Source organism: Streptopelia decaocto (genome assembly GCF_964273445.1).
Source record: "Streptopelia decaocto genome assembly, chromosome: 11".
NCBI lineage: Eukaryota > Metazoa > Chordata > Aves > Columbiformes > Columbidae > Streptopelia > Streptopelia decaocto.
The window spans coordinates 9,547,919-9,575,169 of NC_138666.1; the positions used below are offsets into that span (position 1 = coordinate 9,547,919).

The 27,251-nt window shown below is 39.2% G+C and overlaps 1 protein-coding gene across 2 annotated transcripts in view; it reads right to left on the minus strand.

Annotated features, from left to right (window-relative positions):
- Positions 1–27,251, minus strand: part of PLCG2 (phospholipase C gamma 2) — a 62,005-nt gene that overhangs the window by 5,363 nt on the left and 29,391 nt on the right. For both annotated transcript variants that reach the window (XM_082063059.1, XM_082063058.1), the window contains 23 exons: positions 26,813–26,885; positions 25,674–25,775; positions 25,382–25,500; positions 23,949–24,034; positions 22,859–22,979; positions 21,530–21,698; positions 19,602–19,706; positions 19,298–19,387; positions 18,234–18,412; positions 17,295–17,495; positions 16,072–16,191; positions 14,556–14,736; positions 13,181–13,249; positions 11,917–12,026; positions 10,962–11,058; positions 10,104–10,170; positions 9,714–9,871; positions 7,008–7,110; positions 5,856–6,065; positions 5,102–5,247; positions 3,973–4,087; positions 2,567–2,734; positions 1,854–1,942 (listed from right to left, as the gene is read on the minus strand). In XM_082063059.1, coding sequence (XP_081919185.1) covers positions 1,854–1,942; positions 2,567–2,734; positions 3,973–4,087; positions 5,102–5,247; positions 5,856–6,065; positions 7,008–7,110; positions 9,714–9,871; positions 10,104–10,170; positions 10,962–11,058; positions 11,917–12,026; positions 13,181–13,249; positions 14,556–14,736; positions 16,072–16,191; positions 17,295–17,495; positions 18,234–18,412; positions 19,298–19,387; positions 19,602–19,706; positions 21,530–21,698; positions 22,859–22,979; positions 23,949–24,034; positions 25,382–25,500; positions 25,674–25,775; positions 26,813–26,885 — 2,878 coding nt within the window. The remainder of the gene's footprint in view (positions 1–1,853; positions 1,943–2,566; positions 2,735–3,972; positions 4,088–5,101; positions 5,248–5,855; positions 6,066–7,007; positions 7,111–9,713; positions 9,872–10,103; positions 10,171–10,961; positions 11,059–11,916; positions 12,027–13,180; positions 13,250–14,555; positions 14,737–16,071; positions 16,192–17,294; positions 17,496–18,233; positions 18,413–19,297; positions 19,388–19,601; positions 19,707–21,529; positions 21,699–22,858; positions 22,980–23,948; positions 24,035–25,381; positions 25,501–25,673; positions 25,776–26,812; positions 26,886–27,251) is intronic.

Below are 27,251 nucleotides of genomic sequence, written 5' to 3' on the forward strand. Positions count from 1 at the left end.
CTCTATTCCTGAGAAAATCCACAGCCATCTGTATTTCATTTCCAGGAGTATGCAGATGGGCTCTGTATATAAACTGGCTTGTTATTAAATTATATCATTTTATGGAGGGTCATCATTTAAAAAAGAGGGGCAGAAGAACAGATGGAGACAGCCTTGATCTTTTCTGATGCTTCTTGAATGATCTGGCAAAAGCTCTAGAAGTTAACTACGGCAAGTCTCAGTGTGTTGCAGACTGCCAAACAAAAGGGGAGAGTTTTGAAAGTTCTCCTGCCACTGCGTTACCACCCGGAGACATCAAACGTAAAAACACAGAGCCATGCTGCATCTTCATTTGGCTTAACAAGCAGAAGGGGCCTGAAGAGTGTGAAATGTGCTGCTGCCAAAGGACTCGGTGCTGACAGATTGGGAGACATCCCGCTGCTATGAACAACACGTTAAGAGCTACTCCTGCCCCAGGCAAATAATGATCTGAATTTCTGAAGAGAAACCACGGCAGGAGAAATTCGCAACGCATCTACACGTGATGTCCACGCTCAACCTATTAGGCAACGGTGAGTCGCTCCCAGTTTTCTCAAAGGCAGCAAGCCAAAAAATAGTAGTTTATCAGGCCTACTCTATCAGACTTGTGTCCATGAAATAAGAACATTTTAAACGTTGTCTTCAAAGGATGTAGGTCTCTTTTGTTTACACACAGAGACACAGACTTTTGGTTTCAGCTTCCAGCCCTCTCCTGCTCTCATGGCTCTTTGCGACCCACCAGAAAGAACCTACCACAGCAGCGAAACACTGTCACTGCACACGGTCATTTTACACTGCGTGTTATGTGGTGGCCTTGTAAAAATACTGACAAAGGATGTTTGAAAAAGGCTGCCGCCTCTTTGGGAGGAAGAATGTGACTGAATTCAGTAATTTTCATTTCAGTGTATGCCACTGCAGGCACAAAACCCTCCAGAGACATAATGATTACAGTTAGCAGAAGTTCATGTTTTAATCTGGAAAAATAATGTACACTGGTGTGAACTGCAGCAGAAGCCTGAATGGTTGTAAAAGACTACAAATAAGAAGTTGGGCTTTTTTTTTTAATCCTCTGAATCTGAAAGATACTGGAAAGCACCCTGAAATATTCACTTCCCAGAAGCATCTTTAAACTTTCATCACATGGCCTCTGCAGCAGTGTGCTTAAATTACATTAAATATTATTGAGATAGAGCCTGTGAATAATCCTGCTTCAAGTCAACATACATACAGCAACGCCTTTGGAACACCAACAAATGCTGTTCACAGATCAGCCGCTTCAATGCCTGGCTTCATGAGCAAGGATGCGTCATTATTTTTTACCTTGTGTGTTTAAAAATACTACGACTTCAATTAGGTGGTTTTGAGAGGCTTAAAAGATGCAGATTAGCACTTCAGTAGGAATATGTCCTCCACCTGATGGGTTGCTTATTTTAATGGAATACTGGGAAAAATTACTATCTCCTCTTCCTAAAGTGATTTCTTTTTATGCAGGACCTTTAAAAAAAGACTGTTCTACAAAGTCAAAGCTGGATTAACTTTGCATGGCATCAGTCAGCTAAGAAGGGAAGACAACGACCATGCTGTTAGAGCAAAAACTAGCGGAGGTAATGAGACTTTGTTAGTGCTTTATGTCTTTTAACAACTGCGTGAGCTGTCCACCCAGAGGGAGAGTAACTATTTGCGTTCTTGGTCTTCCCCAGTACCTACAGAAGATGTGCCTGACAACAGGCACATGAGGCACAGAATAGAAAACTAAATCCTCATTTGCTTTTTTCCACAAAGAACTGATAACACACACACACACTAAGTGCACAAAAAACCTCAGTGGTTCTCACCAGCACTTGTTGCATTTCACAGTGAATCAGAAGAGAGGCCAGCTCTATATCTTCACTGTAGCCGTTCTTGAGAGGAACTGATCTAAAACCTGGAGCGGGGGACACATACAAAGGACAATTAGCATCAAAGCAAAGGGTTATCGGCAGTCACAAAAATGGTGCTTAGAGTCCTGAGGACTAACAGATCCTTCATTGCTCAATTGCTCCGCTGTGCAGAGTGGGCTTTGCTGTGACAAATACAGGGAAGCGAAAGGCAAGAATGGCAAAACTGAGAAATACACCATTTCACGTGCTCTTGGAAACTACAGCCAGAAGCAGAGAAAAGCAGAAAACTTACTTGACATCCACAGCTAAGGTAATTAACAAAACAAATGCCCTGACCCCAAAAGAGAAAAAGAATCTTCTCAGATTTTACTCAGAGCACATAACTCTGTTGCTGAAATGGAGTATGTGGTAAAGACAGTGCAAATTATTCTACATAATGCTTTCCTATCTCAATTTTAAAAATGGAATTTCAAGAGGGTGGCAGGATTATTTTAAATACTTACAAATGACACACCCAGTATCATAATAAACAACAGATTAAAGGAACTCAGATCAAAAGAGCACTTGTCCTTTGGCACCTTGTAACTTCGACTGAGAGCAAGTCACAATACAACAATGCTGAACAGCATCTTTCTGATTTAGCCCCTTATTATACCCACTGATCTTACCTGATTTGATTCCTTTGATGGGAAAAGTGGCGTGTGCTAAGAAATTTGGATCACTGAACATATCTTCCTCATAAACAACAAAGCGCAGAAACGCTAGATTTGGATCATAAATTTCAAATTTCACTTGTTCTGGACAGGGTGCCCAAACTGGATTAAGGCCATTGTCATCTGTAACCAAAAGGAAACATTTGCATTATGAAGCAATAATTTCACTTCATTCACATATGGGTATCTATCCCAGGATATTTTCTGGATATACAAAGGCCCAAAAATCCTATTTTCCATCTGCCTCCTGTTGTAACCTTGCTTCAGAAGGTTTGTATATGTTTATTGGGGGGGGGGGGGGGGGGGGGAAGATAGGAAGAAACTTGGCAGGGATGAAAATCCACGAAGAAAAGCTATTGTTTGAATTTAAACATATAAAACGTCCTTGGACATGTACTTGTAAAAGAATCTAATTCATTGTTCATATTCATGAACCTTATACTCCGTATCAGAGTAGAAGTGTGAAAAGCACTGGGAAGACTAATGTGCGATGGCCCATTTCTTACAGTAATTTATGAAACACTAAATAATTAGGTATGTGTGACAGAGCCAGGAAGTTGGTTTTCTGAAGCCTTGATCACTTCCCACAAAAAGTTAAAATCATAATCCTCTTCCCTGAAGTACTGAAGAGCTACAATGCACATTCTGCTCCTGATTCTGTGTTTATTTTCCACTGGCTTGGATAATTAGAAGCAAAGCCCCTTGTCTACCAGAGGAGCACTGCTGCATCCAGAAATATTAGATGGTGAAATACTAAGGGCTGAGATATTGCCCTGTTTTGGTGCACTTAAAGGAAGCTCATGTACACACAAACACACACACCAAACACATGCCTCTTATCCAGAACTTTGATCAACCCTCTATTGCATTACAAGGTATACTTCTTTACAGCCTTATATTCCCACGCTGCCTCTGAGGGGATGCCAGTCTTAGAACCCAAGGTTAAATAAACACAGTCTGGATCTCACAGGAGCAACTTCCCATTTGGACCAGACTTTTGGGTGCTGACTGGCACACACTTCCAAAACTGCAATTTTTTTTAAAATATGCAAATACACAAACTTATGCTTAGGCAAACACATAACAGAATTGTGATTTTTTTTTCTACAAAATGTAAGAGTATTTTTTTTTTCTAAATTTGATATACATTGTAGTCTCTCAAATTAACTGGCCCTGAGGCAAGCAAAAGAATTACACTGTCTGACTCATTAGTCCAGAGCAACAGTTAAATGACTCCTCCCTCTATAGGTTTCTGGCCAATTACAGACAACATACATTCATGGTCATCCTCTACACATTTTATTTAAGTGCACTGGAAGTATTACCATATCCCCACAACACAGAAAACGGCAGATACTCACTCACAACTGTTGTCTTGAATTTGTTGTTATCATATTCAGCCCCACAAATTTCTACCTCTACAAAGGGACAAGCGATGCTTCTGCCAAGTTTAGGGAGATGACGAGCACCTAAAACCTGCAAAAGCAACTGTAAATTATAACCACGCCCAAGGGAAATTTGGCATTATTGTTTCTGTACAGAAGGTAGCCTACAGAACTAGAGGGGGGAAAAAACTCCAGAGAACATGTAAAAATACATATTCTCTCTCTTGAATGTGTTTGCATGTATTTAGCACACTATCTATGCCACCAGTAATAAAATATTTCATTGTTTGGGTAACCCAATAATTTTTATTGTAAGATACTGTTGCTGACATTGATTATACACAGTATGCAGTTCCAGACCAGGCCTGTCACATAAATTTTGTTATCTTTCCTCAGCCTTTATTATGTATCTATTTTAACACATTTCTGCTTTACATTCACAGCCCCTGTTTACCTCTTTTCTAAACTGTAGTGAAGAGCAGTGAACGCGTTTCTTCTTTCTCAGAAAACATGTTTTTAAAGGACATATCTTATTGTACAGCAACTAAGAACAGAAACAAGTTCAATTCCTGTTTGGCACCAGAGGACAACATGGTATAATCTTCAAAAGATAAACTCATCTTTTGATGAAAAATAAGAATGACATACTGATTAAGTCACAGTGTACTAAATATGGTGAAGGGGGGGAGAATCAGCTTATTATTTTTTTTGCTGAGTTTCTATATTTCATTATAAATACCTTTCTTCCACACTGGAAGTCTCTGAACTAGTTAGTCTGCTGCCAACCAATGTCCAATAGGACCCTTCTATTGAGAAGTCATGAAATTGGAAACGCATGTTACTTCACTTGAAATTTTCATTAGCAATTATATAAAATTATCCCAGGACTGTGTTTTCAGTCCTATAGCATGTGCTTCATCAGCATGATAAAGACGTATATTTCTTTTCAGGAACCAGTGGAATTAGTTTTATTCTCAAACACACTGACGTTTAAAAACATTATTTTGACAATCTGTCAGATCTTGCTCTGAAACATAATAGCTTTATTTTTAGTTTTATAGATATTTATGACTTGTAAAAAACATAATTTACAAAAGACATTTACCCTCACTGTCATAATCATCTGCAATTTCCTCTTCGAGTCATTTGGCATTGGGTCATAGTCTTCATTTCGCATGCTTTCTGGCTGCAGAACGTAGCCAGTGCGTCCATTCAGTGAAAACAAGGCATGGTTCAATTGCATGTATTTATCTAGGGAGAGAGTTAAACAGTCAAACCAGAAGATCTCTATTTGAATACAGCTAAGGAAACACTAAACTGATGGCTCCTCTCTGCAATTCTTTCTGGTCACCACTTGATCCGAAAGAACTGGAAAGGTAAGTTGGAAGATTCAGTTCCTTTCAGTAACTGAACCTGACAGGCTATTTCTCACTAATTTTAATCCCAATAAACCCATCCATTCACAATTAGTTCCCTATCAATGTGTCATAAGCTAGCTGGCCCTTACCAGAAAGTTGAGTGTAGCCTTCCCTGTGGCTGAACAACTGTTCATCCACCTGAAACTTGCTGTAAGTATCTCTGCTTGCTTATCACAAAGAGATCAAAGTGAAATAAATGTTTCAGATTTTGGGGCTACTTAGGCTTAAAGACCAGGCTTTTGCAGACTGACTTTTGGGGACCAGATCTATCAGGTGATCCACACATTCAAAACCAAACTTTAGCTCTCACACGTCCCTTCTTGCTGGGAAGTACAAATAAACAGGACAGGAACAGTAACTGGAATGGCAGAGGGGCCAGAAAGAGGCTCATTTATGGTGAAATGGCAGGTGGATTAGATCCTTTTTAAAATATAATATTACCTGGTGTTTGGAAGTTAAGAGCCACCATCTGGGAGCCACAAAGCCAGAGGCGAAATGGGTCATAGTTGGATGAGTCGACCCTCTGTCCTTTAGGATAGACGCGTGTCAGTCCCTTCAGGTTGTATTTCAACAACTCAACTGGCTTTTGCTTAACAATGCTTTCTGCCTTGGTTTCCACAAAAGAACGGATTTCTTTGAAATCAGGATTTTCTACACAGGGCAGGGAGGAAAAGGAGCTGTTACTAAAGGAAGAAAGAAGTCGACGTTTACACTGTATTTCTAGTAACACTTTGTTTCACTTTGTTTTGCTTTGTCCTTTAATGCAATAATTGGCACCATTTTCATACAGATGTGGCAAATTGGTTGAGCACAAGTCTGAAAGTTAAAATTGCCTGCCTGCCACATGCTTTGCAGCAGGGCAGATAAGAGTCTATAGTCATGTTCTCATCTCATCATTGCTAATAATGCACTTCTGACTACTATAACATATTTCAATGAGACATCTTTTCCTGAGTTTAAATGGGGAGAAGAAAGAGTGAGCCAGGGTTAGCCAATGCCTCAAACAATGACTATAATTATTATGTCTTAACTACAGTGACAGCTTATTAGAAACATTTGCAAAGAAACTTAAGGAAGAAGGGCACATTTGCTGGCTTCTCCAGCAGCAATAACAAAAAACTGGAATAAGAAGTACATGTTCCAGTGTCAGATTCCACATCTGCACTTACACAGACCCCAGTTCTCATATTATGAAACCATATACCATGCCAATAGCTTACTTAAATAGCAAACAGGTTCTTTCAGTAAAATTACGTAATGCACAACAAATCCATCTTGAAGGTTTTCACAAACAAATCACGTGTGTTCAGCCAGAGTTTTTAATCTCAAAAAAGTCAATTGACATGTAACTAGCGAGCTTCCCCATGAAAGACACCTACGGGAGGGTGTCTCTAGTTAACTAGAGAAATTTAGACATTTGTGACAATTTTTTTGTACTCCAGTGCACAGTTTCAAGTGTCACTGAAAACCATATGGGTGAGTCAGAACTTTGCTTTCCAGTAAAGAAAGGATATCTTCAGTTCTAAAATGTCAACTAACATTTGTAAAGATAAAAGAAGGGGTAAAATTCAGATGTAATAGTAAAGGAAATACCTAAATTGTCCTTGGTTTTGCTTGTTGGCTTGCAATAGATTACCAGGTCGGATAATTCAATAGCAATCAATTGATTCTTTTCCCAGTATTTCCTCCGGTTCTCCTGAAAAATGTATCAAAGTTTTAGATTACAGAAACTCCAAGTATTATGGTAGAGGAACTCCAGGGTGTAATCTAATAAAATGATGAAGTTGAACATTCTTTGTTGCCCAGATTCCTATCTGAAACCTTAGACACTAGCACAGATGTAATGTACTTCAAGACCCAATTCAGAGGACAGGCTAACCAAGGGGGTTTAGGTGTTAGTTGGGGTTGCGGGTTTTTTGAGAGGTTTGTTGTGTTGTTTTGGGTTTTTTTAAGCAAGTATTTCAGTGTTTCCCTGATCAGCCCTACTCAGAATCCCGGCAACTTTTTTTTTTCCTTTTAATGTGGGTCCACTCGATTTCAGTTACATTCTCAACTCCATACCTCATATAAATGCACAGGTATGAAGAAAAAATGCAAAGGTTAATGAATTGTTTCTCTGTTTATTTACAATCCCAAGCAGGACTTAAGTCTTGTTAGTAACTCCCAAGAGTTGAATTCAAGTCCTATGAGCATCATTCCTGTAGTCTTCTATTTGCACACCAAACCAATAACGGGATTTATGGAAAATCATGTGCAATCTTCTTGTCATTACCAGTAATAAACTGCACAAGCACATGCTCTGTGGAAGCTGAGCAACGCTTTCTGCAACCCGAGGCTGGGAACGACTGAAATCAGAAAGACTTGTCCTGAGTGGAGATATTCAGGCTGGAGGATGTTCAGACATAGAAGTAATTACAGGATAAAAAATGTTAGAAGAGTCCCACATTAAACAGCGATTAGTTTTGGTACAAGAGGTTATGAAGCAGCAGCTATTAGGAAGTTTTCCAAAAGAATTCCCTCAACAACACAAACTAAAGAGGAATAAAAATCAGAGGTAGGGAACCATGGGTTTCCAGAAAGTTTCACTGAACCAGAGATTATATATTGAAGTCTAAGAGAAGTGAAGAAGAATATGGCTTTTAGACTTAGAAATAACCTTGGGAAAAAGCTGTACAAACCTCATTGTACTTAGTGAGTGATCCACCACCATCTCCCAGACATTGCTCAACAGTAACTAGAGTTCCAAATAGCAAAGGACCAGTTGCAGGTGCCACGAGCTCATCTTTAGACATAACTCTCTAGTGGTAACCAGGTAGGAGAGCTAGTAATGAACAACCACTCCTAGGAGCATGCCAGGTGCCCGTATTAAACAGAGACGACACGACACGTGAAGTTTTACTTTTTGTGAATAATGGACACAGCCCCAAAATAAACTCATAAAACACCTGTATAATTTTGTGGCACAGTGATGACTCGCTACACTTTTTCCTGCCCCAAAATTCAGCCTGTTAACTGTACTGGCAAAAACGCCTTTCCTCGTCTTTTTTCCTCTCCCCATGCAGCAGTCTATCATGTGAACTTTCCAGAGGCCGCTCGGTGAGAAAAGCCTCCTGACTGCCAGAAATGAGTTTTCAAACACCTTTGAACACAGACTGTTTAATACTTCTCTGAGAGCACAGAGGGAGAAAAAGCTGCCAAGCTCCTGAAGAGCCATTCATGTACCGTAAAAAACATTCAATTTAGAGACACTTCTTCTAGGCCATGTTTCTCTTTTTCTTATTTCCAAATGAAAGCCTGGCATAAGAACTGTATCTCTCCTCCCCCAACAATAGGTGAACAGCTCCTGTCACTTCTTCCCTTGCTGAATTTGCAGTCCCCTGCTTGAGACACCAACTTGCCTGCTATAAATAGGATTATGATGACCCTCAGAGCATTATCACTCCAGATGACAGATAAACAGCATGAGCCAACATGATACTGAAACACATTTTTCCATCACTCATATCACTCGTTTAATAAAAAGTGAATAAAAGCAACAAAGGAAAGAGTATACTTGAGCATAGTCATTGCAAGGCCTTTTTGGTTCACGTCAAAGACTTCTTAAATACTAGAAAAGATGACAGGGAGGCAAATGAATACAGCAGAACAGGAAAAGCAAGTCTTTAAGCAGCAGTAATCGTAGAGGAACATAAAACCTAAACTTAGGCAGAATCCTTTAATCTTTAGGCAGGGATTTGGAAATACTACTAAATCCAGAATGTGCCTATTAGTTATAAATAAATAAAGTATTAGCCAAACAATTCCCTATCAGTGCCACTGCATTCACTGGAAGCAGAGTTAGCAAACAGGATTTAGAAGAGTTTAGGCAAAGGCAGCTCAGATTTCACATATACTTGCTAGTGGATTCACAACTCTGAACAGAACAGTCCGTAATTTGACTTTCTTCTGCTTAACACTAGGACAGAAATAGTGCAACCAGATGTAAAATTGTAATGGTATCCACTTTGTATTACTAATCACACTTCTTCACTGAGGTACAGGGTACAAAACAGACAGTACTCTGCTGAAAACTCCTGTTAACATGAATTTACATAAAATGCTAATTTACAGAGGATTCCCAAAAGAGTTTTGGGAACAAGATTCACAGCATCAGTAAAATGAACAGAAAAACAGCCATACGAAAAGAGTGGAGGACCAGGTATCAGCAAGGTTTACCAGTGTATGGGAGCTAAAGACAAATCCTATTGTGAATTTATAGCAGTACATTATAAAAAACAATGGATAGGTATCTATCAATACCTCTTCTGTAGTTTTCCAAGTGATTTCACGGATACTTTGGTACCATTCAAAGAGTTCTTCTACTTTATCCGTTGCAAACTCAACAGATGGATCTTCTGGATTCTTGGGTTCCAGAATGAAGACAAAAGGCTTGTTGTGTTTCCCTTGTGGCATTTTCACTATTAGGCAACACAATAGCAAGAAATTGATATTAAAATACAACGGTTGTTCTTCAAAGCTGTCATTGTTGATTTATTGCAATAGATAGTATCATACATTTTCATCATATTAATTGTATTAGCTGTATTAATACAAGTCGATTTTTTTTTCCAATCTTCCTGCTAAACATAAAAGAGTTTACTCAACACAGAAAGCTCAGGAGTCCACGTGTAAGCACCAGAAAATACATACCAACATTGTACGTATTGAGTACCAGTATGCCGCGACAGAGAGAGCCTAATGGATTGTCTTCGATAATCTGAAAGACATGAGTTAAATCCAACCTCAGGTCTTCTCTTGAGCGAATATGCACAAGACATTAACAAATAATAAACATGGACTGTTAAATCTAACCTGTTTCACTGAAAGCATGCCCACTATAATCTTTAAATGCCTGTTTCCTTATCAAGAATCTCTCATTTTGAGAAACACATGAGAATCTCCATAGTAAGAGTATATCAAAAGGGGAAGTGCAGGTTCTGTCCTGACAACTGCACATTTTTCAAGTCTGCTGAAGCTGTAATGATTTGGTAAGGAGGGGAACCTAATACATGTGTTTTCCTCCAAAGGCTCCTGGTAAATCATTAGAAGTGCTTGAGGAGAACAAAAGAATTCAAGATTTCAGTTTTAAAACTCAAAAATGTCAAAACTGCTTGCTGTGGAGCTTTGTTTTCTTCTGTTGAAGATATCTTTGTCCAAGATGCTAGACCAGATTTTTAGATGCTTTTGGCAAACACATAGGGTTAGTTAGGCATCAGAACTTCATAATGGAGTATGAAATGGCTAGTAAGATGTGTTTGGACACACAGTTTTCTTATTTGCAAATATTAAGGCAGCTATTATACAGGCAACCTAGTTAAAAGTTTAAGGCACATTACTGTTTAACCAAACTATCTGAAAAATCTAAATTGGTATGATTTTCATTAGCAGAAAATCACCATAAACACCTTGTTCTCTCAAACACATTATGCAGAGTAGTAATTGTATAAACCAGACTTGCAGTAGGCAGTTTCTTCTAGGGAAAGGTGTTGGATAAACCTCAACCCTCACCTGGCTCTCAAGCTCAGCAGAGTTATCAGATGACAGGTCTTCAACATAATTAGACGGAAAATAGTGTTGGACTTTTTCTCCGTAATCCCCCTTCCACCTGAATTTAAGAAGAAACGTATATATAGAGAAAAAAATAGTTAAAGAGCTTCAACAGGACATAAATGAGGCACTAATCCTCAAGAAATTGGTCATTAATATCCCACACTAGCTTGTCTAGCTGGCTATCACCAAAATGTAAGTGATGAAGTAGTTAAAAGCTCTAACAAAGTGATCATTAACTGTAGAACAGATGATTTCAGAGGGATTACAGTCCCTGTAAACTGCAATTAATGACTTAAGAGGCTTTTTCCCCCTCCAGTACTAAAGATACTATTATATGGTTGATTACCCTGCAGAAACTACAGGGAAACATTAGATTCCCAAGATTTCCAAGCAATTTACAAGCCAGCTAAGAAAGAAAACCTCTTATGAAAGACTGTACTGATAACTAAAAAAGGTGGGATTGATGCCTCAGTACTTAGCAGAGCAAGGAAAGAAACAGAGCAATGACAACAATAGAGCAATGCGTGACTTCCCAGAATACACAAGTGTTCAGGAAGAATAAATGCAGCAAAGGAAAAACACTGGATACACTGGGCTATAGAGGTTCTGCAGGATGAGGTTATTGCTGTAGGATAGAGGAAATGGAAAAGACATGAAAGGAGACTTGAGGATGAGGGGGGATTTTGTTTGGTTTGTTGTTTGTTTTGGCTTGGGGTTTTGTGGGGTTTTTTGGTTTTGTTTTTTTGTGGTTTTTTTTTTCTTAATGTACTGCCAGAAAGATTGATAAACCCACAGTTGATAACCAGCAATCAGACAATAAGCAAAGATTTTAAAAACAACTACCCAAAGCTCAATTTCTTCCTCCATCTAGTAAGTCACCAGAAGTTCTCCTATGAGAAATCTTTGTCCTTACCAGCCTCCAGTTTCCTTTGTGACATTATGAATTAAAGCTCCTCGAGAGAAGCTCAATTCATCACTTCTTTTGGCTCTGTAGTCATACAGGGCTTTCACTGTTCTCTGAGGCTTTAAGAGAAACAGAGCAAAGGGGTCATGTAGGGGTATGGGTCACAAAATGATCAATAATGCAATCTTAAAAAATAATAATAAAAAAAAAGTGAGGGGATTGGATCATTTTTTGTTATGAAGCTTAGAAAACATAATACTAAAGTTCCAGAGTGACATCTACTGGTGGAAGTAAGTGATGCTACTTAACTGCTATGCTTCAAGTATCAGCTTGGAAAAAAGAAAAAAATATTTCTCTTTCTTGGGGTGCTGAAAGAAAAAAATAAACAAACTACGTATTGAAATATCAGTCTTCTGTCTTCATTACATGTATTCATATGCAGTTGGAGCTTGTAGGCTTAGATGCCCACAAAGCCTCTACTTCAAAACCATAGCAGCTAACCTGCTGGTTTTATTTCATTTAGGAAAACATCCAGTTTTAGCAGGACAAGCAATTATCTGGAATTTACTGCTACCCAAATTCTTCAGCAGCTATGCAAATTCACTGGCCAAAAAGACTAAAAATAATTAACAGCCACAAAATTTACAAGCAGGTGAAATTTTCTGAGAATTTACAAGTAGGCAGGCCCTAACAAGAATTAGAGATAAATAGATGTTTGCTGTGCCACTTGTTTTTAAACCATTAAATACACCTTAAAAGAAGACAAACTTTAATAACTCACTAATAAACCAAAGACACCATTTTTATACAGAGAGCTCATAAATAAACTCTGCACCTATTTGTGCATGCAGGCCATGTTTGCTAATGGAACTGCGATCATTTTGTGCACAGACAAATAACCGTGCTCATAAACACACACACTTGGGGTTTACATGTTGTATTTTCTTTCCACAGAGACCTGGGCTCCTCCAATTAAATCTTCTCGTAGGTTATTTAATTTGGGGGCACACTTGCATAAGCAAGCAGGCCAAATCAAATCACCTCCATAGACCTAACAGCAAAAAGTGCCCAAATTCCCAATAAGGATGAATCAATACAGGATTTGCACACACAAAAAAAGTTTGGGTACAAATTTGAAAGAGTTGCTAGAAAAAAGTGACACACTTCAAATCAAACACACTAATGCTTTCAATTATCCTTTTCATTACTGCTAACAGGAAATAAAAAAGCCCAGTCTCATAATTTTTAGTGGTCTATTTCTCTTTAAGCTTACCACTGTAGGGGTGATTTCACTGGGTTCCACATACATCTTGACCTCATAGAGGGAGTTTATATCTTTTTCCTAAAAGCAGGGAGAAGAAAAAAAATGAAGTTACAGGAATAAAAAATTATTAAAGTACTTAATGTTAACAGAACATTCATTGCTGCAATCGCCTTTCTGGCAATACACAGGCACACAGAAGAGGAGGGAAGCCAGACATCTATGTTATGCTCATTTCTATATTTGAACATATCTGAACATGAGTCTGTTATTTAACCTGTCTATGCCTCAGTTTAATGAAGAGTAAGACACAACGAAACAGCAATACCTCACAAATGTATCTCTTAATCAGTTGAGTAGCTCTGAGATTTTGAGTAACCTTCTATGTGTAATCAGGGAAGGTAACACCTACGCTTATGATTTCTGTGTTACCGTACTTTAGTACCAGTATTCGTTTCACTATTAAGTAAAAATTCTAAAAAAAAATACACACTTGTATTTTTCATTTTATTCTCTCCTTGTGTTCCTATCTGGACCCAGTTCTAGGATACAGAACTTTAGCTATAGGCAATATTATCAAAAATCCTGAGGTTTAAAATCCTTTTAGTCTCCCCAAAACAAATAAAAACCCCAGATTTCAAGCATGCCAGGCGTGTTTTTCCTGCAGCTTCTAACAGACATATATTTGAAAAGAGAAGACAGCATCTCAGGCTTTTCAAAAGCCAGTTACATCAGCTCTCTCATCATGAAACATCCATCCAGAAAGTCGGGCTCTATGCTAAGCTGCTTATCCAGGCTCCTAGTTTAGTCAGTGGACAGAGACAAGCATCTCTGAGGGAGATTCCTCCACGCTTATCTCAAAGAGTGAGCCTTCAGAGGTACTCCTCGCTTTTTAACACAGAAGGCAGTTGGACACCATCCCTGAGATGGCTCCGGTGCGGTGAAGCAAATTGCACTGTCTGTCCAGAGCGAGCCACAGCAGAATACTTCATTTTTTTCTGAAATGTTTAGCAATTGGCATCTGCAGGATCACTTTAAGATCTCTGCCCACTCCAGCAACAGAAGAGAGGGCCAACTGCAGGTGAGGCTTTTATCAAAAACTCTTTGCAGAGCAATGATCCCCCACTTCACAGAGCAGCTTTTCTAATCAAACCCTGAGGAAGGCAGGAGTTGACCTGTAATCAAAGATGAAGCTCTTTCCTTTACACATCTCAAAACCTTTGTGAGAGAAGTCAGTACAACCATCTCAGTTTCACAGACAAGAAAACTGCTTAACCTCCCCCAAAGATCATGTACCACGGCCAGAACCAAACCCAGCACCTCCAGGTCTAGATCGGGGACTCCATCCGCTACAGGGACTGGCACTGGGACACAGACCATTGCTCACCGTGCTGTAGCGCTCCAGCAGCTCCTCAGTCACCGGGTAACGCAACTTCATTTTCCTGTACAGCGGATGCTTCTCGTAGTACGTTACCAGCTCCACTAAACTCTCAAAATAGGCCGAGGTTCCGAGAACAAAATGACGGCCTTCTTGCTGAATTCGGAAGTGCTTCACCTTCCCCTCCGCCCTGTGAAACAAATGCAGGTGCTGTAAATGGTTTTGGTACTTGCAGTGAGAGCATCACGGCTGTAAACTGGACCAAAACTGCTTTGTGCATCTTCACCACATGAAATAATTCCTCCCTCTTCCAAAGCCTCTTCTATTCACATTGAATTCCAGTTGATCGATTCAATTCACAAAAAGACAGTCTCCCTTTTCTACCACGTACAGAGCCTTGGAGCAAATCCACGGTTTTGCTTAAATTTCCCTATTTTTTCCTCTACAGACAGGTATTCTGTCACCTTTATACTAACACATATGTCTCTGATCAGAGTGACAGACCCTCTGGCATCCGCTGTAGCCGATCTGCCACTGTCCCTAAGCGACAGACACATTCCCCTCAGAACGAGTAGCTGTCTCTTGCCTATATTCATTTTGATAACGACAGAAATCCATTTTGAAAGAAAAACAAACAAACAAACTCTTGTGCTTGAACACAAGGTTTGTGCTTGCATTGCTAACAGTAAAACCATCCATTGACAGCCTTCCCACCCACAGAAGACCCCTGCACCCTTTCCAAGCTGCTGAGGTTGTGGTACTTCTTGTTTTCCCCACTGTGAAATTGTTTTATTGAGATGCTGCAGCTCAAGCTACTTCAATAACTTAATATAATACTTGGTAATAACACTTTGTAACAGCAGAAATCTTAAAACCAAAGTACACAGGTGACTGGGGAATTCTAGATACCTTCAATACACAGTAAGGGTTGTAAATAAGAGGAAAAAACAAGTATTTGTTTTTCCAAAGCAATTTTATATGTTGCAGAAATATGCGTTTTCAGAAAAGCGCAATTTTATTTGAAGGCATGATGGAAAACATCCCAATTCTATACATTTTATTAATATTGTTGCAAGAACCACAGTTTCAAAAATGTTTTCCCTGGGGGGAAAAAAAAAAAGTTTCATTTTGACATTTCATTTTGATCAGTTATATGACAGGGCAGGATTTCCAAGGACAGAAGGCCCCAGAATCATTGCTGAACCAGCACCAAAGAGAACTTCAAAATAACACCCTGTAGTAAGAAGTGCCAAGGAAGTGAAGAAGGACTGTGCACAGTTCTGTATGGGAAAAAAGGGACAGTCAGTGTGCAAACACTCTTTATAAAAGCATCAAGGATTTTTCCAGTCACAAATTAACTCTTGTACACATTGTCATACACGGACCTGCTGCACAAATTACCATGCTAATTACCCAAAGTTTGAAAGCAATAATTTTATGAGTCTTAAAAAGACCACTTTATTTTTAAATAGAACAGAACATTGTTGGGCTACTAGGGAATGTCATCATATCTGCCTTTTCTTACCTGAAAGTCATGGCAAACGAATCAGGCTCATCTCTCTTTCTAATCAGAAAGGCTCCATCTCGAGGAATTCGCATCAGCATGTCTTCTGCCTCTCCCCGACTCAAGTTACTATAGTACCAACTACAACAGTTAAAAATCAAAACGGACAAAGGATTACAAAGCTTGTCAAGTGTCATTCAGTAAGAATAACATGCAATGTTATTAACACCACTTCCAAACATTACAAGAAAAATTCTGCATTGGATTTTCCCCATCTTGCCACCTATGACAGCAGCTTATTACAGAACATTGTAACATAGCAGCTTATTTTGGATGAAAGGCATGTAATGTGCCTTGAGTGAAGCTGTGGCCACTTACTCTGGCAGTACATCTCCATCTTATACAGAAAGGCAGGAAAGTCTAACCCTTAAACTCTACCCTCCCTTCTCACTGGCTTCCAAAGTGATCTGTGGGTGGTCAGTGACTCCCAGAGCACAGGGCGGGGGGTGAAAAAATAAGTTTAATGTCACAGATCAGTATTTCACATGCAAAGGAGATTTACTTTTTCTCACTGAAAAGAAAACTGAACGAAGGGCAGTGATGACGGTGTTCTGCCAGCAAACAAGAGCAAGCTCTGCCTGGGATCTACATCAGGCAAATCACAGCTGGAAATAACCACCCAGCTACACTGTTCCTGGCAGCATGGGGCAAAGTCAGCCTCATCATCTCTGACAGAGGTGAGGGGAGAACGGGATTAGGAAAACATAACTATTTCGGCTCAGTGCCCTAGTAACAGCATTTCCAGATGGCACAGACCACGACCACTTAGTTGCCAGACCACAGCCAGCTACTAAATACCTAATCCAACCCACTGGGTGTTATAAAAACACTGAGCTGAGAAAGAAGGAACTGGCGCTTTTCCACAGCATTACAGTTCTCACGGATTTTCCCAGTGACTGTCCTCTGTTGTACCAGATTCTCACAAAGTCAGTGATCTTACTCAGCATAGAATCATAGAATCATTTCAGCTGGAAGAGACCCTCAGGATCATTGAGTCCAACCATAACCTAAACTAACTCTAGCACTCTTTCAAGGAAGCCTATCCCTACGACACCCATGGACAAGCAACACTCAGGCGTGCTCCTGAAACCAGGGAATTTTCTCTGCAAAAATCCAGGACGATCTAAACCAATGCCAAGGACACTGACAGAACAACCCTGCTGCTTGCCTTCTGCTGTACGTACTCTTTAGTCTCGTGAGGGCTGGGATTAGGCACAGCATCAGTCAGACGCAGCTCAAACTCAGCACATCGCAAGTGGGCCTCCTTGTAGTGTTGAATGAGATCATAGATACTGTCGAAGGTGAGGTTGTCTGTCAGGTAGTATTTCACAGCGTCCCCATCACTTGAAGAACGGATACGGCAGTGCTGGACTCTGCCCGACCTCCTGAAGAAATGAAGAGAGGCATAAGGAAAAGGAAGGTTTTACAACAGATTTTCTTCTTTTGAAGCATTTCCTCATCGTTCCTGGTTAACTAGCTGCTGAGCTTGCCAAGAGGCAAGAAATCTGTATCATCTCCTAAAACCAGCAAAGTAAGAGGGGCAACAAAAATCCTGACAAGTAAGATTACAGGACCAAAACCAATAATTGTGAACTCACAGTGGTTTAAAATCTGGTATACACTCACTCCCTGCAAAATTTGCTCTGACAGCTAACCACACGCCACACCCTGAAAATTCTTTATTATTTTCCCTCTAGAGGACCCTTTCATTGAAAAGATCAATCTCTGCTACTAAAGGTTAACTCATGAGGCTACATTTTCAGTGTACAAATCAGTAATTTATCCCAAAATTAAAAGATCAAACTTTAGCCCACTTATTGAGGAAATAACCAACCCTATATCCTGCCAGAGCACTAGAAAAGTTGGGGGAGAGGGGCAGTGAATCAAACCAGTCAGTTCTCTCTTGACAACTGTAACCTAGTGTGCCAAAATCCGCTACGCTACAGTGAAGTTTAATTCAGAAAGTAGTCTTTCACAACCTCATTAATAACATCCCTGGAATTACAGCAACTCCTTATTCATATTTTCTCTCCGCTATAAATGCATACTTGAAAAATACAGACATTTTTGTGCGCCATAAACCAAACAAAACCCACATAAAATGTTTATGACAATCGCCATACCAGAATGACAAGGTGCAATCATTAGGGAAAGCCTCACTTTCCCTAACTAGGAATGTCCCATCCTTGCCACCCATTTCAGCACAATATTCCTGGAGCAGTTTCTCAGCAGTTGTTCTCCCCTCCTTCATTTTCCCATGGAACCATTTCTCTTTTAAGTGCAGTTCAGTACGCTTCACCTCCTAGACCAGAAAATAAGAATTTTTATAGTGCATTTCTAATTTTTCAAGCCGTTCCTCTGGAGCAGTGATCAACTTCAGCCTTATTTTAATATCTAATCAAGAGAATGTGAAAGAATGCAGCAATGCAAACACATTTATATTTTCAAGGCAAAACACCCTACTGCAAATTCACAGGGTTTCTCATCAGTTTTTTCCAGGATTCATCAGTGTTCTTTCATACACATTAGTTATTTTACTGACATTAACAACTAGGTGAATGGGTAAGATGTTCTGCATATGCAGAGAGATCTCTGAACCTTGCACATACGTGTTACCCACAAAAGGGAGTGCACAGAAACTCAAAAGATCAATCTAGAAACCATGCTGAACATCACTGCTATTGCAACCATTACTGAGCTTCACATTTCTTGCTTTACTAGGCACAACCACCAGGTAAAACACGCTCACCTGTGACAAACACTTTGCAAATACAAAGTGAACAATATGCCCTCTTAGTGTGCTGTATTACTACCACAACAAATCTTGGTTCATCATACTGTCTAGTTTGAGAATAGCAATATTACTTAGCCAAAGGCATATAAAGACTTTGATTGCCAGTGCATGCAGCAGCATTAGCATTTAAGTACCAAAATTATATTTCATTGTCTTTGTACTCTTCTGCACCAGTCCTCAATTAGCCAAGGGAAAAAGTTATTTTATTAAAAATAGGGCTAACTGGAGTACCTTGGCAAAGACCCTTAAAATTTTTTATCTCCAGATACACTTGTTATCTGACACCGATCCTCTACCATTTGAGCACCAGCATAGAAAATATGCATCTGTAGACACTGAAACAATCTGTGAGAATAAAAATAACATGCTTAAACAACAAAACATAGGCATTACCTTTGGTGAATCTTCATCAGCATTCTGTTCTATGTCATCACTGAATGAAAGCTTCTCATCAGCAATAGCACAGTAGTGCCGAGTCCATTTCTGAAATTTGAGAGATATTAAAACCATTAACAAGACAGAGGGAAACTCAGGACAATTTCCAAACAAGGTATAACAATAAACAAAATACCTTCTTCCCTTCAGTCACAGCTGTTCAACGGACAATATTACCTCACAAATATTGAGAAAATCCACGTAAATTTCCAATATTACACAAGCTAGCAACAGACTGTAGCAAGTGTAATGTAAATTATACCTGTTCTATCGTGTCCCACATGTAAAGTTCTCCTTGTTGCTTCTTTTCTTCTTTCTTGTCTTCCAAGTTCACATCAACGTCTCCCTTTGGCCCCAGTTTTTTGTGCTTAAAAACAAACAAAAAAACCCACCACATACATACACTCATATAGAATAACCTGTAAAATTAATCATAATATTTCACCACACTCAGTATTACTGGAAGTATTTCCCTCCACTGCCCAGCCACCTTCTATCATTACAATAACAACAGCTGTTCCACAAGGCTTTATGCAACAGGGCTGGATTTTCTTTCTTTAAAATGTAAATATCATAATAAAGGTTAAAAATTTAGCAGAGGTATGACTCAAGCAATGAAGAAACAACTAGATTGATAAGAGCTTACCATTCTTTACAGGACAGAAAACATGAAGTGACACATATCAAGAAATTAGGATAAAACAAGAATGCCTCTGCAGAGAGCAGGACATAAAGAATTAAAATGAAAGGGGTCACTCTTCGACAAGAAAAACGAGCAGAAGCAAAATCTTTTATGAAAAGAGGGGGTAAGTTCTACTTTCTTGAGAGTGATCATGAAAAACTGTGGCTCAAGGGGCTAAGAGTAACATCAAATATTGAGCTGCAGCTAATGATAGGATTATTCATCTCATATTTAGTAGTTCTTAACTACATTCAGTTCTGCATAGCCTGCTCTAGGTAGATTTCAATTTGACAGCTTTATCTGAAAAATCCCACAGGCCCCTAAGTAGGAGTTGTCTCTGTTTACTGAGAACATTTTCCAAACAAAACCCAGATAACACAACCAGCTCACTGGCAGGTGCTGATCTATTTAAAGACTCTTTAATGCTCTTTTAGACAGGACAGAGTGATACAGATATTCTCTCATGCAGACTCACAGTAGTCTGTAATTCTCTTTGAATCAGATCTGTCACGTTATTATTCATGTGCCTATGCAACTCCCATCTATGCTCTGCAAGGTAACGACAGTTTGGAGGGAAAAAAACACCCAGAAACCTAAACAGAGAACTTTCGGGGTGCTATTATTTCCAGCCTTACATTCAAGAGCTGTATGCTTACAACTATTAATATCTACTCTTATTTCTTCTGTTCAAAAGTTTAATAGGACACAGTGCTGTCACAAGAGCTGGAAACCTGAAGCATAGACAAAAGTTATTATTTTACTAAAGACATCATGAGCAGCCTCCAGATTCTTCACCTAATTTTGCCTTTTGAAAGGTTCTTCTACTGCAGTTCCAATTTAAGAAGTCATCTTTCAGTTACCTGCCTCATGTTGTTGCACAACAGTAGCGAGTAAAGCATCCGTATTGCCCAGAAGGAAAGACACCCTAACATTGTCCTCTAATAGTTTCACAAGTGGCTCACTAAATTACATATGTAAATCACACTGAGTTCACAAATGCCCACAAATATTTGCAGTTTGCAAACAATCCTGACAACCTAAGTGTGCAGCCTGCAAGTACTTCGGGTTTCACTCGAATAAGAGGTATTCTCTGGGAAAAAAAAAAAAAAAGTTAATTACACTAATCAAACTTCCTGTTCAAGAACACACTTTTATCATTTTTAAGGAGGCCACATTGAGTAAGAAGTCTATGATGAACATCTGTGGCAGTGAACTGCTGAAATTTAGCAGTGACATTTGAGGAGCTGGAAGACCTTTAGAGAAGAGCTGACATTCAATCTGGCACTTGAACTAGCAACAATTATTGCAAAGAAAACCAACAGCAAGCACTCTAATGTGTTGCGTTACAGAACTCCATGCAGTATTGCAAAATGTTACCAGCACATACTTCAAGCATGGGGTCTATTTTTTCTCGACAGGAACTAACAGCTCAGCTGTGAAGCCAGTAGTGTTTCTGGCTCCTGTTCTTGTTTTCCTGTTTTATCTACCACCACACAAAGCAAACCTACCTTGATGATGATTTTTTCTTTCAGCTGGGTTGGTGATGGTAGCTGATCTGCACTGGCTTCAACGGGTTTCATTAAAAGCTGGTCCCCAAACACCTCCTTGAACACTTTGGCCATGTGCCGCTGCTGCTCCACACTACAGTGCTCTTCAATTGACAGAATGACTGGGTATCTTTGATGAAGCAAAGAAAGGTGAACAAAGATAATTTCTCTTTGCTACAACTTGGTAAGGCAAGGAAAACAGCACCTGCCCTCAACCCTCAGATCAAAGAAAATGTTTAAAGCAAACAAGAAGACAAAAGGGATAGAGGTAGACACACAACAAATAATAACAGATGTGCAATCACAGAATCGTTAAGGTCAGAAGGGACCTCTGGAGGCCACCTAGTCCATACCCCTTCTCTGGGAAGGCCCAGTTCCCAGGTTAGATCAGGTTGCTCAGAGCTTTGTCCAGGCGAGATCTGAGTGTCTGCAAGGACAAAGATCCTTTCCAAGCTCCTCAGGCACAGTTTCAGTGCTAAAGCACCATTATGTGAACATTTGTTTCTCCTCTACTCAAAATTGTGTCTGTTTTCCTTCACATGCACTCCAAGAAGGGTCTGCCTCCACCTTCTCTGTATTAATCCACTAGGTAGCAGAAGACACCAACCAGACTCCCTCATTAACCTCTTCTCAAAGCTAAACAAGCTTAGTTCTGCGAGCTTCCCCTTGGATATCACGTGCTCCAGCTCCAATATTGAAAACTGAGGCAGAGAAAGCACTGAGTACTTCAGCCTCCTCCACTCACTACGTCTGCTGTCCAAATCAGCAGCACATTTTTCTTCATCTTCATTTTGTTGCAATTCTACCTGTAGAAGTCTGTCTTGCTGTCCTTCACATCCCTCAGCAATTTCATCTCTGAATGAGCTTTGGTTCTTCTAATTTTGACCCTGCATATCCAGGAAGTATTTCAATATTTCTTCTGGGTAGCCTGTTCCTTAATGTAAGTAGGGAAAGCATCACACGGCATTCATGGTACTAATGGTCTGAAGCCATAAATTTAAGACATAGTATTAAGCATTTGAAGTTTCACACTTCAATTTAATAAAAAAAGACCCAAGCAATGAAATGGGAGCCACTTTAGGGTACTCGCTATCTTCCTTAGCAGCAAATTGTAATGTAACAGGACTTTCCTCAAAACTGAATCTATTAAAGACCCACGTTTAGCAATAATGAAGACTACTGGAATGTCATTATTCTCCTATTACTTTTTGCACTAGATTATAGAGAAAATAAGTTCAGAAAGGTCTAAGCATACAAAAACAGGCTTAAGGAAAGCAAATCAAAACTTACTCAGATGTAACAAAGGCATGATCTTTGATTGCCTGAACTACGTCATCAAATTTGATCTTCGTTGTCCGTGTCCATCCATGGTAAATGATGGGTTTCCCATCAGGACCATCCCAGCAATCCACTAGGAAAAACAAGCAGTGGAAAAACAAAAAGACTGAGCAATTACTTAAATAATTCTAACAGAAAGAATACACCCAAATTTTCAGCATTTCACATATTGAGTCATAGACATTAATGCTCTAATAAAATATTCTATTAGATAACTTTACATTTCTCATAGAGGAAATTAATTTCACTTAAGTAAGAGCAATACAAATAAAATACAATGGAAAATTTTCCCAAAGCATTATCATGTGGGAAACTGGAAATAAGGAATTCGGGCAGCTATATTGTCAGTCTACTAGTTTGCAATAGTTTTCCAGAGATAAATACACTCCAACAGGTGGCAAGTCAACAGCTTATCCATTTTGATGGTTTTAACCTTGAAACTCTGATTTGAGAAACATTTTGCCTTAGCCAAATTGAACAGGCAGTAGCAACAAGTTTTATGAAGTAAGTGGTAAAATAATATGAAATTGAAGTCAATTTTTTCAACAAGGTACACAAGCACAGGGATGAAGACACATACGTGGTTAGCGGAAAACAAATACACAAAGACATCAATTGATTTACAAGCAAGTTAAATAGGATGAAAAATGGGACCAAATTACAAAAATCTCTGTGCCTTAGGCTTGTCTGTATTACAATGAAGGCAAATAAACTCTCTATCTACAATAAATAAGTAATTCTGGTTGAAATCCTATTCGTTCATATAGTAGATCCGACACTGGATTTTTGGTGTACAGTGAGATGAGATTTAGAAAGTCCTCCTTAAAATTCCAAGGGAACAAGAATCTGAGTAAGTGAACCAAGGCAATACTGAGGCATAAGAAAAACAATTTAGGGAATTGGTGTTTTTTATATGACTAACTTCAACTTCAGAAAACAAACTAGTTCTTGATTTCAGTTCTTTTTTCTTTCTTGGTAAACAAGGGAAACTCCACTTATATAGAGAGCACATTATAAACCACTCTACAAACTCTTTACTTACACTCAATACATCGACATCCCATTCTAAGGCACCTGATGTAAGCCTCTGTAGAGGATTCACTTCGAAGCTGGTCTCCTGTCAGGTATCTAAGGAATAAAAGGAAATTGTAAAAGACAGGCAGTCAATTTCAATCATTTCCCACTCACTTTTTCTCCTGTCATGAAGACTGTATGTTGATTTTTTGATTGGTTGGGTTTTGTTTTGTTTTCCTTGCAATGGAAGAACTGAACTCTGCTGAATCTGATGCAATCAGATTTTTGAATGGACCAAGTTATAGGAGGTTAAAGCCTCAATCTAAACATCAATCAACTTAAACCGACACACTTCTAGAGAGCAAATCATGAGCTTTGAAACACACCTAAACCTCATCATGCTGAGGTATAAGCATTTTGGAAAAGATGTGGAGGGTATTGAGAGTGATACCACAGCCTAAAAGTTAGAAATATACCTATATCCATATCCATTTTATTTCATTCCCTGCAATATTTTATTTGTTCACCTCTCCTCCCTCTTTTTACACCTTCTTGTTTTTCATTACAATGCTAGATGAGCAAAGGCCTTCCATTTGAAGACAGTTCAAACTCATCATCACATAGGTTTGTACTTGAGCAAAAGAGCTTGAATACCACAGATTGTCGAGGGAAAGGGCTGGATACCTTACACACAAACTACAGAAATCGGCAGCTCAGTTGCTAGTCACAAATTCTAAAACCAGTAGCAACAAAAATACAGTCCTCAGGCCTCCAAGCTTCTGGCTGTAGAATAAACTCAAAATAACAAAGAGTGTGAATAGCAAACAGCGCTCTTCCTGTGCCTCAGGGACCTCTGTCTGCTCCGATCCTCATTACCAGGCAAAGACCATGAACAGCCAAGTCCTCATCAGCAGATGTGCTAATTTAAGGTCTCCATATTCCTGTCTTGCTCAGGACTAAATCTTAGTCCACTTTGTGACACTGTCAACTGTCAGAGTATCTATCTAATAGTGCACATCACTGCCTCCTTTTCCTAGGCAACAAATCCACACAAACGGTGTGGGATTTTCCCACAAGACAAGTGGGGTCCTTCTGGCATTTCTATGTTCAGGTACAATTAGTGCTGACATTAGCTCAGTGAGGCTGTTGGTGCTCGGAAAAAAAATGAAGCTCCCTGAATAACTTTAAATTGTGAAAGCAGAAAAGCTGGAACAGTTTCAACTCAAGACTTCTTTTTATTTTTTGTAACAGGATTCGGGGTTTTCCTCTTCTCTTAGTGTGTCTAAGATCTTAAGAGAAAGGGAAAAAGGAATCCCACAAACTGTATTTGCCACATTTACATCATGCTTTAGGAAGGTTTCACAAATCTGCACAGTTTATTTCTGGCATAGTCAGAAAAACAGACCTAAAGCGCTAGGTCTGTTTGAACAGGGATAGAAAATGGAACTTTTGATCACTTACGTGTTATGAGAGGAAGAAATCCAGTAGTGGGACAAAGGATTATTCATGTCCTGTGCATCTATTGAATCATATTTCTCATCCCAAATACTGTTTTCTTTTGCAAAAAGGTAGGTAAGGAACTACAATACAAAGAGAGAGACTGAATTTAAATGCTTTTACCACACAAGACTAAAAGAAACCTAGCAATGTAGCAAGAGAAACCTAGAGGATCTGCCACAAAATTACCAAGCTAGGAACTAGCAGTGAGAGACAGAAGTCCATGACGAGTTATTAGAAAGTATCATTATTTTACCTCATCAACAAAGAGGAAGGGTTCAGCAGTTTCTCTCATAGTGTCATCAATAAACTTCGTCATTCGTTCTCTGACTTTACTGAGATCTTGTGCCCAAGATTCCTGCAAATAATAACAATAGAGTAGAAAAAAATCTTGAGAAGTGGCACTATGCTACACAAAATCAAATAAGGAACAGAGACCTACAGATGTCATTTACTTCTCTCTCATCTGGCAGGTTTATTGCCAATATATTTTATTGTACGCACGTATCTTAAGAGTCTCCTCTGTGATGTCTAAAGGGGAAAAAGAAGATCTCCATCTAAGTACCTTTATATAGATTGAAGGCGCACAAGGTACATACTATATATGTGCACAAATGCATGCAGACACAGAGAAAAAAACTGGCTGCCTTGAAGGATCTGCTTTAACTATAATCTCATTTCTAAGTGCAGTCTGAACGTCCTCTTAACACAGTGCAACAGGGAGAAAAAGAAAGTAGCAAGTTTATACAGGAAGTGTAGGTCTCACTTTTCAATCATATTTGCAAACCTGGAGCTTAGCAGCATTAGCAAACATCACACAATTTTTCTCATGATGCCTGTGCTAAACAACATACTAGAAGACCACGAAGACAAGGTTCCAATCCCTGGTTCCATCCTTACCTGCCTGCTTGTATGGGACACCGAAGCGGCTCTATTCAACAGAAAATTAACTTTGACTCAAATCCAGGCAGTCAGCTCAGCTTTTTATGTAAAAATGGGTTACTGCTGCTAAAATGGGGCCATGGTCAAGGCATTACCCCAGATGTAGCTATGATGACAACTGTATCTAGGCCAGGCTGTCATCTTTGACATACATCCAGTGTTTATTTGTAACCTCATCTATTTATCTACATGACTAAACGGAGACCTGTTGAAACCTTATTTACTTTGTTCACTCTCTCCTCCTCTGGTGCACCTTCAGAGTCTTTGTACAGATGAAAAATACTAGTTCTTGTGAACTTCAACAGCAACAAATAAGGAGAAATCTTTCCAAGGTCTAGTATCACAGCTGACATCAATCATATCCTATGACACATCACATTTATTTTTAATGAGCGTAGAATTCTGTGAGACAATCTCAAGAAAAAGAACTCAAAATTTCTGCAACCTTCCCACCTGCTGCTCATGTAGCAGGAATCTCTGAAAGTCATGGAGATGAACTGCTGAAGCATCTGGACGGTCAGTATTTCTTAAAAAAAAAAAGAAAAAAGGAAAGTGAAGCCAAAATTAACAGAGGAAGTGCCAGCAGACATTAGAGCAGAATATGAAAATTACATGGATTTGTATCTTGGATTTACAGTATAAATGTGCTGCCACCACCAAGAGACTTTTTATTACTTTGATAGAATTTTGATTAGGCTTGTAATAGTGTATTACCTAATTGCTGTATTTTGAGTCTTTAAATAAAGCCTCCTGCATTCCTGATGTATTTTTCGTAGTGATTCACTGGCAAAAGCATCAAATCTCTGCACAATGCTTTGTAGAAAATGGGCAGCATTCACTTGACAGGGGTGTTGTTAAGCTTAGTTGAGGCATATGCAGACACCGTCCTTAT